This window comes from Cornus florida, unplaced genomic scaffold (genome assembly GCF_030987335.1).
Source record: "Cornus florida cultivar Cherokee Brave unplaced genomic scaffold, ASM3098733v1 CherokeeBrave_3.0.0_Hap2_Chr01, whole genome shotgun sequence".
Classification (NCBI taxonomy): Eukaryota; Viridiplantae; Streptophyta; class Magnoliopsida; order Cornales; family Cornaceae; genus Cornus; species Cornus florida.
The window spans coordinates 38461377-38476502 of NW_026775571.1; the positions used below are offsets into that span (position 1 = coordinate 38461377).

Genomic DNA, 15126 nt, shown 5'->3' on the forward strand with positions numbered 1-15126 from the left:
AATGCCCTCCCAATCCTTAATAATTTGTCCAGTATCTGTGGTGAGAGAGAGAATCTTCTTGTTGTTTTTTCTAGATGATAAAGATTTATAGAAATATGAGGAATTACTATCACCAAGCCTCAACCAAACCAATCTAGACTTTTGCCTTAATATACCCTCTTGGTCTTTAGCAAGTCTTAGATAATCAGTGATAAGGACTCACTCCATTTATCTGAGAAGGGGATCACTTGAAGAAAGATCAAGGTCCAGTTGACAGGAGTCAAGTTCAAATTTGACAGCATGCATGCAACTTGGAATCCACTTTGAGAAAAATCCTTCCTGCAGTTTGCCTTGAGAACTATTTTAAGCAATTTCAGTTTTTGGACCACTTGGAACATTGATGTTCCTCTGATGTAGGTGGCCCAGACTCCAAGAACTAAGGATATGAACTGCTGATGTGAACTCCAGGCATTGAAAAACCTAAAGGGAATGCACCTGTTTGGGATTTTGAAGTCCATTGTGACTAGAATCAGATTGTGATTAGATATGCCTGGTGGGAGAAACTTGTATTCAGAAAAAAGAAATGAGCTGGTCCACATTTGATTGACAAGAGCTCTATCTAGCTTCTTAGCAATATAAGCATTTCCTAAACTCCTATTGCACCATGAGAAGAGGATTCCACTGAACTTAAGGTCCTCTAACTCTATCTGTTGTAGACATTCTTTGAAATTAGACATTGTTGGACACCACTTTATTGAGCCTTCACGAGTTTCACATGCATTTGGGTTGACATTAAAGTCCCCCATTAGTAACCAAGGTGAATGAGAAAAAAGACCTGCATGGTGGATTAGGTTCTCCCAAAGGTACTGCCTTTCATTTACATTATTAGAAGCATCTATGAAACTTGTAAAGAAACTACTACTATGACCTATGATTGAAATTTTATAGTGAATTGCTTGCAAACTGATGTCTATGATTAGAGATCAATGATACTAGGGTTCCACATAACCCAAATTTTACCTAGATGTGAATAGTTGTAATTGTGAACAATATCCCAGTTAGGAGCCAATAATTTATGGATTATATTCACATTAGGTAAAGCAATTTTGGTTTCCACAATAGAGACTAAATGCAGCTTCTTGTCAAAGATAAGACCCTTAATCTCTGACTGTTTAGAGGGTTAATTCAACCCTCTAATATTCCATGTTGCAAAGTTTATCAGTTAAAAGGTATGGTAAAAAAACCTCTAAGATGTCTTTGGCCACTGGTTAATCCATTTGACATCAAATATGAGTTACTACATGACTTCCTTCTAGCAACCTTTTTCAAGTTTCTGACTGTCATCTTACCGTTGTTGACAGGTTTGTCCGAGCTATTTCGTTCACTCAATGAAGAGACAATAGGGCTTGAGCAAATAGCCTTATTATAGGTAAGGGTGTGGGATGGTGGAGTTGAATTCAAGGTGTGATTCAAACATCCTGCTGGGATGGTTCATAATCTCTGAAGTCCAAACTTTTTCCTCTGTTGAGGAAAAGTAATGGGGGAAAATGAAGAAAGTTGAGATTTGGATGGGATGGTAGAGTGTGTGGTTAAGATTTGGATGGAAATGGTTTTCTGTAATGTTTAATTGGGTAAGGGACTGTTGAAATGTGAGAAGTTTAGTTTCTTAATGCAAAGGCGGGAGTGGTGAATGGTATGTAGTGATGGGGGCTAGTTGAGGTAGAGGATTGGTGAGGTGATGAGGGAGAGGTTGGAGGAATAATGTTAACCTGAGCTAGGGGATGTGGTTGAATTTGGGATAATGTGGATAATTTGTTTGTAATAATAGGAATCGAGGTTTGGATAGCAGTGGATGAGGCAGTTACTAATGCATTCTTTGGTTTTTTTCTGACTGTGATCCATGTGGTGTTTAGTGGATTAGTAGGTGTGGAGTGATCTCTTTGGAGGGGGGTGTTGTTGACTGGGGCAGCATCAATTTTCTTATGGTTATTGATGCTTTGAGGGCAGTGAGAATCAGTATGGGAGAGTTGGTTGCATTTGCTGCAAAAAAGACGAGTTGGTGGTGCTAACTGTTGCGAGATAAGAGAGAGTGACACTCAATACAAAATGTATACATGGATATTACTTAGGCTAGTTTGGTCATTGTAAGTGAGATGAAAATACGTGTCAGGGTATATTAAACATTTCACCTCACTTAAGGCAAAATGGATCACACTCCCCAAGTTGTATATATTTATATTTTCCCCATAACACCGGTGGTAAATTGGGCTTCTGAGATTTGCCATTTCTAACACACCAGTGAATTCCTTTAATGAGAATGGGCCAAGTGGACTAGATACTATGCCAATGGAGAAGCTCTTAACTAGGCGTTAAAAAATGAGCAAGACGAGAAATATTGTACTTTAAACAATTTAGATTTGTAGATTTGCATTACAACAACGTTTTTGTTTTTTTTTTTTTTTACGTCACTTTCTCTTTTCCATTCAACTTACCTATTTTATTTTTTCCTAAATAATTCAGTTACCTTTTCTTTTCTTTTTTTCTTTCTTCGCCTTAGCTTTCATTCTCTCTCTCTCTTTTTTCTCATTACACAATAATATGTGGCTGGACACTTACTCAATCTTATCTTTACTATACCACATCTCACATCTCACATCATTCATCATACTACTATACCACATCTCACATGTCACATCATTCATCATACTTTATCATGAAAATCTAGTAAATCGTTGACAAATGATGTTCATCATTTGTCAACGATTTACTAACCAACCCTTTTTTAGTCACCTGAAAATTCCAAGCATATTAATTGAGAGCAAAACATCATTATAGGTTTTGAGAATTTTCTTTTTGGAAATTAGCTTCAAGATTTCTAAAGCCTATCCTCCCTTTTGTTTGATTTTATATATGTATATATCTTATATTTCATATTTTTATAAGCTATAATAGGTATTTAATTATTTTCATATTTTAAAAGCCTAATCTCAACACATAATCCATCCAAATTTATTATATTATTCCTTCTTTTGAATATAAAACTAATCCATATATGCCCATTCCTTAATTTCCAAGCTCATTCCTCCTTTAATCTATCTAGACCCTAATCACATTCTCATTCTCCCCACTCACAAACCTAGCAGCAAAATTGGCCCTTCCCTAAGCACACAACGATTATAGCAGTAGTAGCCGGTACTACTAACCGAAAAAGTGGAACCACTAATCGTTGACCTCTCCAAATGCTAGTACTGTCAAATAAGTGAGATTAGCTTTATCTCATCTACTTTCACTTCTCAATTCTCTATTCTCTTCATATTGAATGAATGGTTGAAATTTGTGAGACTTTGGAGATCAAACATTGATCGATGAAAGATATACACATAGAGTAAGCTCGACCATGGCACTCATGGTTCAATCAAGTTCAAACACCTCTTGGACTGTGATGAATCGAGCCCAAATACATTAAAGCTCCGCTTGTGTAGCAACCCAAACCTGGGGATCCGGATTGCTAACTGGGTCCTTACCTGAACCTAAGGTTACACAAGGATACCAAAGTCATTTCACGTCATTATAATAGTTCTAGAGTCCATAAGAGTATAATAGTCATTTACCGTGGTCAAATAATGGTTTAAAACACAAAAGGGAAAAATAGTCATTTAGTACGTTCATTGTGGCTTCAAAACTGCTAAGGGGTAAAGTTAACATTTTTTATGGCCATTATATGCTTTACTAGAAGTCTGGGGATATTTAGGTATTTATATTGAAGTCCGAAGCCAAAGTGCAAATACTAGCTCATCTAACCGGTTACATGATTTCATCTAACTGATTAGATGGCTTAGTCAAGAGAGCATGTAAAACTGAAAATCAATAATGACCTTCTTTATTTCTTCCTTAGTAACTTCAGTGTGTAGCTCCATAACATCTTGTAAATCCGACTATTGATGAGGAACAAAGTTCATTTGAGCAATTTCTCTACTAAGACACATCTGTTGATAGTATTCTACAAACCACTCTTTAATGGTATCAATCTCAGAAGAAGACTACCCATTATCCTTGGTAATGTGAGTGATAGCACTCATGTTTCTGTATTGTTTCATCTTTTGACAAAAGAAGGCAGAACACCTATCATTTTCTGAGAGCCATAGAGCTCTAGATTTCTGAGCCAACATTACTTCTTCATCTGACTCTTGATTGCTGCTCTAGAATGAAGTTGCCATCTGTAGGAGATGACAACTGTAATTGAACATCTTCCAATTGTTGTTTGGCCTGAATGAGTCGATCTCCTACACTACCATAACAATTTATTCCACTCTTTAATGGCCTTCTTGACATTTCTAAGTTTCTTTAATAAGATATGCATAGGATTTCCCTGAACAACAACCTCCCAAGCCTGTTGAACTAATGGTAGAACTGCCTCTTGTAAACACCAAACTTTCAACATTTTAAAAGGTTCAGGTCCACTAGCAAATTGATTAAAAACATGAACCAATACACTATAATGATCTGAGCATATTGCAGTAGAGTAAGATACCTTAGTCCCAGGGAATTTATCTAACCAATTTGCATTGATGAATACCTTATCCAGTTTAGCTAAAATTCTTTTAGACCTGCTCTGTCTATTACACCAGCTCTATTCACCATTAGAAGATGGCAACTCCATAAGAGCAGCTTGTTGAAGAGTGTGATTAAACTGATCCAACAACCTTTGAGGCACCCTCCACTCTTATCATCATGAAATCTTGTGGCATTCCAATCACCCAAAGTGATCCGAGGCCCACTTATCAACCCAGCACAGTGAATAATGCAATCCTACTACTTCAACCTCTCGCCATGAGTGTTAGAACAAACCCACATTATTCTATCACATCAACAACAACAAATAGTAAGGGGTTCCATCCCAACCACAGTCTGCCCATTAGGGGAGAACAGTAGTTATGAATCCAAGACCAAGTTCTATTTATTTTCTTGAATTTATGCAGGTTCACCCTAGTCTCAACTAAACAGACAACCTGAGAAGCATTCTTCTGAATCCAGTTTTGAACTTCCCGTTGCCTTCTGGGCTTGTTTAAGCCCCTTACATTCCAAGAAGCTAACATTTTTTTTTTTTTTTTTTGCCCGAGTTATACCTCTTGGTTTAGTCATCCACCTCCAAAGAAAAATGTAGATTGCAATTTGAAGGACTGGAGCTGAAATAATTGAGAATTCATTATCGACTTATGTCGTAAATTAAAAAAAGATTTATGCTAATGCTGAAGCACATATTAAATTACATGATCATAAAGTTGAGGCAGATGCATATCACCAAGCTCCGAGTATGCAACACGAATGTAAAGATCAGCCCCACCATTAGAGAATTCTTGTATGTCAATTAAATTTCCACTCCATTGCTATACAAGAACAATTATTCAAGCACTCACTTTTGCAGTTATCCTCCAATGGAGCTGACCACTCTGCAAAGACCGGCACTTTCAATGTCTTCAACTTCGAAGACTACTGAAAATGTTTCCTCTACTCCATTCCTCCATATCCTTGTAAACAGGTGAATCATGCATATAGCAGCTTCCAAACGAACCACACTTGTCATAAATGTCACATTCATTTTTTTGAGCCAATCGTGCATCTTTCCAATTATTCTCTCCAACATCGAAGTACTTTGCCACAAAAATTCCATCAGAAATTTAAGAAAGAGTACAACAAAGTTACATTTGTAGTCCAGTAAATCGCATACACAGTTCATTCTTTATCATCTACAACATTAACAGTGTAAATACTATACAACATTAACAATCTGTTTCTTTCCATCCCTGACCACAAGGTTACCGTCTTCAGATATAGCCAGACTCCCAGAAGAATCATGAAGAGGTTTGTCTCTGTTTGCGACCCACACCACACCGCTAAATGAGACATTGTTATATACTCTATACCAGATTTCTACATATTCTATGAACTAGTGGAGACTGTACTATCAAGGGCCATTAATGGGGTGAACGGATGTAATTTTGTCCGTGGCTGTGCAGAACTCTAAACAGAAATAGTAAAGTACGACAACAAGGTTTTGAAGAAGATCCATTTATGCTGAGTTGTTGTTGCCTCATGACTTAAAATTTATATCACAGTTGGCTAATTAAAAACAAAGAATAGAAGATTTGAGTGAATAATACACACAGGATTTTCTCAAAAGAAACAATATGGAAGGATAAAGGCAAACATTTAGTTCTGAACAGGGTGGATGAAAACATTATGTAAAACAAAACTATATTATTTATATTCAATTAGAGAGCAAATAAGGGTCTATATATTAAGAGAAAAAAAAAAAAAAAAACACAAAATTTTGCATGCTAACGACCGTCAATGATTGTAACAGTTACATCATTCACAGAATATTTCGTCTGGCTTTGTTGAGACGACCGTACATTTGACAGACCCCGTGTTTCAGTAAATGCAGGTTGCTTTGGAGTTGGAAGTATTGGAACTTCACTACTAAGCATGAAAAGAGCAGTATTTATAGTAGGCCTATCAGTGGCGAAATCTTGCACGCACAAAAGTCCTACATGTATATATCTCAAGATCTCCACTTGGAAGCATGGATCAGAAATTGTTGGATCTATTAGCATTACAATCCTATCTTCATTCCACAACTTCCATGCCTAGACACAGCATAGAGTAACTCAGACACACATTCGACAACCATGAAATGTTGGAATTAGAAAGATTAAAAGGAACTATATGGAGTAACTCAAGCAATAGTTCAAGTGAGCTTACAAATCCCAGAAGGCTTAAAGAGTGCTCATCATGATAAAAGCTAGTGTTCTTTTGCCCACTTAAAATCTCTAACAATAATACTCCGAAGCTAAACACATCAGATTTTTCCGAGAATCTCCCTTCCATTGCATATTCAGGGGCCATATAGCCGCTGCATTGTGTCATTAGGCCAAATGGTAAAAATATTTGAGTTGAACTATATATCCCCTGAGAAAAAAGGATTATAACATAAATGATTAACCATTTTGGACAAAGCAAAGACTACTTACTAAGTTCCAACAACCCTTTTAGTGTTTGCTTGGTCTTGGTTCCCTCCAAAAATCTTTGCTATGCCAAAATCTGAAATTTTTGGATTTAGATCTGCATCCAATAGAACATTACTAGCCTTCAAATCTCTATGAATAATCCTTAATCTGGAATCCCTGTGAAGGTAAAGTAGTCCTCGACCAATCCCTTCAATAATGTTGGCACGTTTTCTCCAATCTAAGAGTTTTTGCTTGATTGGATCTGAGAGAAAATTGAATAAATAAATAAATAAATAAATAATAAAATAAAATAAAATAAATTTGGGTTATATTGATGTTTAGATGGAATTTAAAGTTTTAGTAGATCAGTATGTTCACAAACAATTCTCTACTCAACACAACAAAGTTTCTACTGATGTTTAGGTTATGAAATTGAAATAACTAGAAAATAATTCTATCTTCTAAACACAATAAAGTTTCTACTGATGTTAAGGTTATGAAATTGAAATAACTAAAAATAACATCAAGAGCTCTTATCATGAACCAACCAAAGAGAAATGCATCCAAGCTTTTATTTAGCATGTATTCATAGATCAACATCTTTTTTTCTCCTTCCACACAGCAGCCAAGAAGCCTAATAAGATTGCGATGCTGGAGTTGGGAAATTACCACAACCTCATTCATAAACTCCTCCTGCCCTTGTCCAGAGGATCTCGAAAGCCGTTTGACAGCTATATCTTGTCCACTTGCCAATTTTCCCTGAAATTAAAGATGAAAATGATTTTTTTTTTTTTTGGGGGGGGGGGGGGGGGGGGGTTGATACAGCATATAGTTCCCGATGAAAAAACATTACCTTGTACACTGGACCAAAACCACCCTGCCCGAGCTTATTGGCCCCATCAAAATCATCTGTTGCAATTGCCAACTTCTCAAAACTGAATAGAGGTAGCTCTTCAAGTTTTATTTGGTTCTGATCATCTCCAAGCATGCTTTCATTTGAACAATCTGCATCTCTTTCGCCTCTTTTAAATAACTTCCCACTTTTTTTCATCCTTCCTAACTCAGAATTTAGTAATAGGTTATCCATATAATAACAACAAATATGTGCTAATTTATTGAGCTAATTTTAACAAGCATATACCGCGTGGTCTAGCCATCCACCTTAAGGAAAGATAGATACAGATTGCAATGGTTACTGATCCTATGAGAACTGCAATTGTGATAACCAGTTTTGTGCTTCTCATTTTTTCTGTAAAACACAACAAACATTGAGAAAGTACTTGAGTTAATATGGATTTAACTCAAAAGAACCGAGAATTTAGACAATTTCCATGGCTCTCCTTTTCTGTAGGCAAATGAGAAAATTTATTACACTTGTACTATAAAAAAAGATTTAAACCAGTTCACGGATATCAGGTGGCTAACGTGTTAAGTATGTGCATTGGTTTATTTTCAAGTGATATTTGCTTATCTGAATCAACAAGTAAAATAAATAGAAGCAGAAAAAGAGGCACATTCTTTTTCTAAAGATGATGAAAAAACAATACCAAGTTCTGAATATGCCACACATATGTAAAGATCTGCCCCACCATAGGAGAGTTCCTGAATGTCAATTAATTGTCCACTCCACTGCAAACAACCAATGCCGCTATAATATCCATAAGCTATACAAGAACTATTATTGAAGCACTGGATTTTGCAGTTGTCTTCTGAAGCAAATACCGACGCAGCAAAGGCTGGCACTTTCACTGTATTGAGCTTTAAAAACCCATCTTGTTTGCCTTTTCCACCACCACTATTGTTTCTCTCACACTGCAATTGCTGCCTCCTTGTACATCCACTAGCCCAATTCCCTCTACTCCATTCCTCCATATCCTTCGGATCAAACCCTTGTAAACATGTGCAAATTGGCGAACCCTTCACATTGCAGCTTCCAAATGGACCACACTTGCCATATGCTTCACATTCACTATTTTGACTCACCCACGTAGTTTCCCAAATCTCCTTTCCTTTTTCCCAGTACCTCTCCATTAGAGTTCCATTAGAACTTAAGGTAAGGTATAACTGAGAGGACTTATCTGCATAAGTATAACCCATATATACATTTCCCCTTTTATCATCTACAACTTCAGATCTGCTATAGTATGCAGATGACATGTAAGGCATGCCAATAAAAATCTGCCCATTCCATGGACCACTTCGCCAATATGGAAGACTACCATTCCAAATAAATACTTCTGGAATATTCGTAGGATTGACGCCAAAAGTGTACCTTCCACTGGATGGAACTGAAGGGCTTTTCCATGAGGTCAATTGAGTCTTCTTACCTGTAAACTTGTTAGTACTAATTTTTATCCCCTGCAAGAAAGAATCAGAAGGGTGTTCAAAACTCTCCCATATTATGTTTCCATTGGAGTCATCTTGCAACATAAGGTTTCCAGAATCTGAAAGCTGAGCACTTGAATTCACCAAAGCATTTGGAACATCTGATGACCAAACAATCTGTTTCTGTCCATTCAAGACCACAAGATTGCCATCCTCGGATATTGTCACAATCCCGGAGGAGTCATTCAGAGGTGTATCTCTATTCGCAACCCAAACCACAGCCTTGGCAGAGATATCGTTGTACCAGATACCAACATACTGATTAGTAAAATTAACACTAGGGCTTAAAAATCCCAGTTTGAAGGTGGCACCACTGGAGACTATAGTTTGAGGGTCATGGATGGGTTGAGTAGACGTAATTGTGTCTATGGCGGTGCAAAATTCTATACTATAAGAACAGTAAAATATGAGAACAGGGATTAGAAGAAGAGTCATTAAGCTTGGTCGTACCATGGCTGTGTTGAGTGCTCCTTGTTTGGTGAAGATGGAATTTGTGAGTGACAATATCCGAAGATTCAAACGTAGTGCATATCAACTCTCCATTTCCTCCTTTGTCTTCACAAAAAGCCCAAAACTTTGAACCAAATGGGGAGGCGGAAGGTTCCTCGGCCACTGGATGGAGGACCCACAGCTGAAAATTCAAACATAATATATCAGCTTTGAATTTTAAAAGCTAAAAGATGCTTCAAAACCTGTCTATCTATAACTTTCTTAAAAGATTCATGCTATAGAAAGCAAATTAAGGGAAGAAACCAAGAAAATAACCTAATTGCATCAGTCAACGTTTTTTGCCAGTTATATATTACCAAATTACGTCTAAAGACTGGAGTTACATGGATATGTCACAGAATAATAATATAATATATTATTATATATTTTATTCAAAGATTTATAAATAAATTATTAATTTAGAGTTTAGTTTTTATTAAATATACCTTTGACCACCTAAAATGACAAAACTGAAAATACAACCACATGTATACAATTTTCTATCTATAACATCACCCACCACCGGCCACCACCTCTTTATCTCTCTCCACTCACCGGTCACACCACCGCAACGTCCACAACCACCCCAACCTAGGCCCACCACCACCCACCTTCACCTTCACCTTCACCTTTACCACCACCACCACCACCACCACGACGAATCAGCCAATACCAGATCCGAACCCAAGACCACCTTCACCTTCACCTTCGCCTCCACCACCACCACCACCACGAATCAGCCAATACCAGATCCGAACCCAAGACCACCTTCACCTTCACCTTCGCCCTCATCATCAACCACATACCCAACCTCTCAATCCTCACCAAACTCGACGACCGGTGGCGCAAAGCCCGAGGACACGACCATGGAGCCCGATCTTGACCCGACTATGGAGCCCGGTCACACCTCACGCACAGAAACTCCAAGGACAGGATCTCCACAGTACGAACCGGTCACTGAGTCAATCAAACTCAAACGTAGTTGCAGCTGTTGAAGGCATCATCTCCTTCTCACTTCACTTCTCATCACAGGAGAGTGAAACCTGTGAGTATATATGTATGGGATTTCGGATTAGGGATTTGAGAGATACTATGTGTCTGTGTGTGTGTGAATTGGGTTTGATTTACGGTTCCCCTTGGTTCAATTAGGCTCGTCGGGGGTTGGATTGGGTGGTGATGATGGTGGTAGAAGTGGTGGTTGTGGATCGGATTGGGTGGCGGCGATGAAGTGGATTGGGTGGTGATGATGGTTGTAGAAGTGATATACACACACACATATATATATATATGTACAGAGATGGAACTGATCCGGCAACGGCTTCGCCAGCGTTGGGGATTGAGAGGTTATTTGAGGGTGTGGTAGAAGAGGGAGATGGAGGAACGCCGACGAGCGCGGCAGGTGGCGGTGAACTTGGCGGTGGAGGAAACTGTACATGGCCAAAGCCGTCGCCGGATCCCGGTGAGGTTGTGGTAATTGAAGGGTTATTTGAGGGTGTGGTAGAGGAGGAGGGAGGTGCAGGGACGCGGCAGGTGGCGGCGAAGGAAATTGGATAAGGCTCTGTGTTGGGTTTGTGTGAAAATTATTGTAATGGTTTTTTTTTTAATCATAAATTATTGTAATGTATATGTGTGTACGTTTGTCATACAGTATTGTAATGTATATGCGTGTAAGCTGATATGCGTGATGGAAGAGAAAAGAAGAGTTGGAGGTGCTAACTAGGAGATAAGAGAGAAACTCTCTGGTCAAAATGTATACATATGTATATTACTCAGGATAGTTTCGTTATTTTAGATGAGGATGAAAAATATAGCAGGTATATCCACCTAGGAGCATCTCCAACGGTATGTTAAAATATCATTTTATGTAAAATATATACGATTACTTATGATATGTAAATTTTTTTCATCTCCAGTAATATTTTACCACACTACCAATGTGTAAAAAGATTGTGTAAAATACATAACTTTTTTATACCACCAAATCAACATATTTCATTTTTCATTCCTTTTTCTCATCCCATTAAAAAATTAACCATATAATAAGTAAGTTTGTAAAAGTTATGTGGGTTTTGACATGATATATGGTCAATTGTTATTGAGAGATATATTTTTACACAAAAAGTATAAAACAACCATTGTACTAAAATTAAATAATTCAAAAGTTTGTAAAAGTTATGTGGGTTGGAGATGCTCTAAGGCTGTATTTAGTTCCTTATTTATAAAAGTACAATGTTTGCCTTAGATCGCATAAGAAGGAACCTCCTTCTTATGATGGGGTGGCTTAATAAAACATTAACATGTGTTTAACTTTTCAAAGGAAAAAAAAAAAAAAAAAAAATTTGATGACTACACCCAATAGAAACTGTCAAACTGACCCTTCCCTCTTACTCTCTCTCTCTCAAGTAGCTATATATATTATTTCTATATTTTGAATCTAAAATCAAACATTGTTATACAGAAAATATATTGTTGGCCTAAAGATTTTATCTAAAGGTCAATCTTATGTTTTGATGTTTAAGTAATAATGTTTTCATTGAGTGATATATAGTTGATCAATATCCAATCCTCAATGATGAACTAGAAAATCCATTCCAAGCACTCAAGCAATGGATTCAAGGAAGCCTCAAAGTTGCAAGAAATCAAAGAAAAACTCAGACTTCAAAGATCACACAAAACATTTCAAAGAAAGAAAGAAAATCTTCATCAAGCCTAAACGATTATGGTCAAAGAATGAAGAAAATGGTAGATAGGATGGTGAGAGCTTAAAATTCAATGTCAAAGTCTTTATGAATTGAGATACCCCTCGATTCTAGAGCCACGGGTGATCAAGTCCGAGCACAGAATACAAGGGATATCAAATAATTAATATTTAAACAAGCATTGGAATACAAGATGAATTAAAAATAAATAGATAAGCTGAAAAGAAAATTAAATAATAATTAAAAATCCCATACTAAAGTTCTCCAATCCTCTGATACCAGTAATTACTTAAAACCACAACTCGGGAATCCATATTGTGGACCCCTAATAATATCCTAACTGAACTAAAATAAAACTAATAATTAAACCATGAAGAAGAGTCCTACGTAGAGTCGGAAGAGTGAATGACTGTCTCTGCTTGGCACGAGCAATCGCTAAGACTGGAACTGACGAACACCTGAAAAATAATGGTGGATCAGGCTCACAAACAAGTTCTAATCTACTACATCCCAAACAGAAACCCAATACACGTACACATCCTAATTAATTCAACAATAACCAAATAGTCCATACGTAGATATATACACACTAAAGAAACCTCACTAGACTATAGAGTTATCTCAACCTGAATAGTAGGCAACATGCAAAACGCACATATAGTGGGCATGAGTACCTAGACCTACCAGGGTATACAACTACACTATATCTAACTACACATCCCTGGCAATATATGCATCCTAACCACTGATCCTGAGACTCAAGCTCATATCGTGACGTATAATTCTATATGTAAAATCCGTCCAATCCAACCATCAAAATAACATATCAAATTATTATTTCAATAATATGTCATCCAACTATTCCGTTGACCTGACACGAATAAGTAAGACTTAACACTGTGGTTAATCCGTTCCCTTATTTAAAATAGGTAGGACTTAACTCTTAAGTTAATCCGTCCCTAATATGCCCCCATCCCATAATGGTGCATTAATCCATATCATAATCAAATGAAAGTTTCAAATTCAAGGATAATGTCAATAATGTTTACATATAACAATCCAAATAAATATGATACAAATCATATACACATCCTTTGTATTTACTTGAGCAAAAATGTAAATTTTAAATAGCATGCATTTAATTTACATCATAGAACATTAAAATGTATCTGAACTAAATTGTACATCTCCATGTTCGAATTAAATTAATTTAAATTTAAATAATTGATTAAAATAATATAATCCAACAATATCTAATTAATTTATCATCTTAAAATTAATTACATTCCATACTTAGCATGTAAACTTAAATCATGCTTTCCAATTTTTAATGAATCTATTTAAATCAATTAAATATTTCATATAGATCTATCAATCCAAACATAACAAATATTAATTTAATATTTCAGCATTAATCAAAATAAATAAATAAAACATATAAAGGATAAATTTAAAAAATGTATAATTATCAACCATTATATCAACTATTATACCAACCATTGTATCAGTCATATATGTACTGTGTAACATTATGGTTTTGTTGAAGCAATTCCTCGTTCGGCGTGCCTATAGGAAGAATAAATCTGCCTTCACTATTTAACGAATCTATATGTCACCCATATATGCCTTATATATTAAACTGTTTTCCTTAAAGCCAATTGTAATGACTTCCTCGTTCGGCGTGTGTACTATATGAAGAAACAATTTTTAATTATAACACCAACTGATTCATCCCGTCAACCATAATTTGATTGTATTTTTTTATTTTTTTTATTTTTTTCGGTTCGGCGTGCATTGCTTTAGAAGGCAACAGAAGTCAAATTTCATCTAAATTTAATAAACTGATTCGTGTAAAGAAAATTCATGTTTATAAAAATAAAATTAAAAATAATTAAATAAAGACATCACCAAACAATGTCCAGTTCAGCAAAGATATTAAATTCATCACAAATCCATTACTAAAACACATAAATTGTAACTTCCAAATTAATTTAAATTTTTTTTGATTCAATTAATTTATTTAAATAACCTAGAATTAATCTAGCATGCATAGGGTACGAATCAAAGGAGAAGAGAAGAATTAAAACTTGCCTTTAGGGACTTGATAAAAACCCTAGTCTCCTTCTTCCTTTTTCTCTTCCTTCTTCTTCCTTCTTTCTCTCTCTAAAATATAGTACGTGATATATTTTCTAACATCTTTCACAACTCTATAGTTATATATTTATAGGCAACTAAAATAACCCTAATCCTTTTTCCATTCCAAGACAAACTAAAATAAAATAAAAATAAAATTTAAATACTAAAAAGGTAACTTAAATATATATTACGAATAATCTATGTGTATTCCTTTTTATATATAATATATAAATATATATCAGATTATTATTAAAGGATTTTCCTTATATATATATATATATATATTTATTTATTTATTTATTAAATATATATATACATGGGTAATTATCCGTACCCATTAAATCCCTTATCCAAGTAGTCCATGTCAGTCTAATTGATTGGTCAATTACTACTATTCATATCCAATTTCTCAAAAATATAAAAATAAAATA

At 35.8% G+C, this 15126-nt stretch overlaps 1 protein-coding gene across 1 annotated transcript; it reads right to left on the reverse strand.

The window, feature by feature from the left end:
• Positions 1–5337: 5337 nt before the first annotated feature.
• On the reverse strand, positions 5338–9957 carry LOC132294971 (G-type lectin S-receptor-like serine/threonine-protein kinase At1g11330). Its single transcript, XM_059793033.1, has 7 exons — positions 8534–9957; positions 8128–8235; positions 7840–8042; positions 7535–7745; positions 7011–7248; positions 6742–6892; positions 5338–6626 (listed from the first exon to the last, which is right to left on the reverse strand). The coding sequence occupies exons 1-7, from the start codon at positions 9822–9824 to the stop codon at positions 6318–6320; spliced, it is 2511 nt and encodes an 836-aa protein (XP_059649016.1). The 5' UTR covers positions 9825–9957; the 3' UTR covers positions 5338–6317.
• Positions 9958–15126: the final 5169 nt, after the last annotated feature.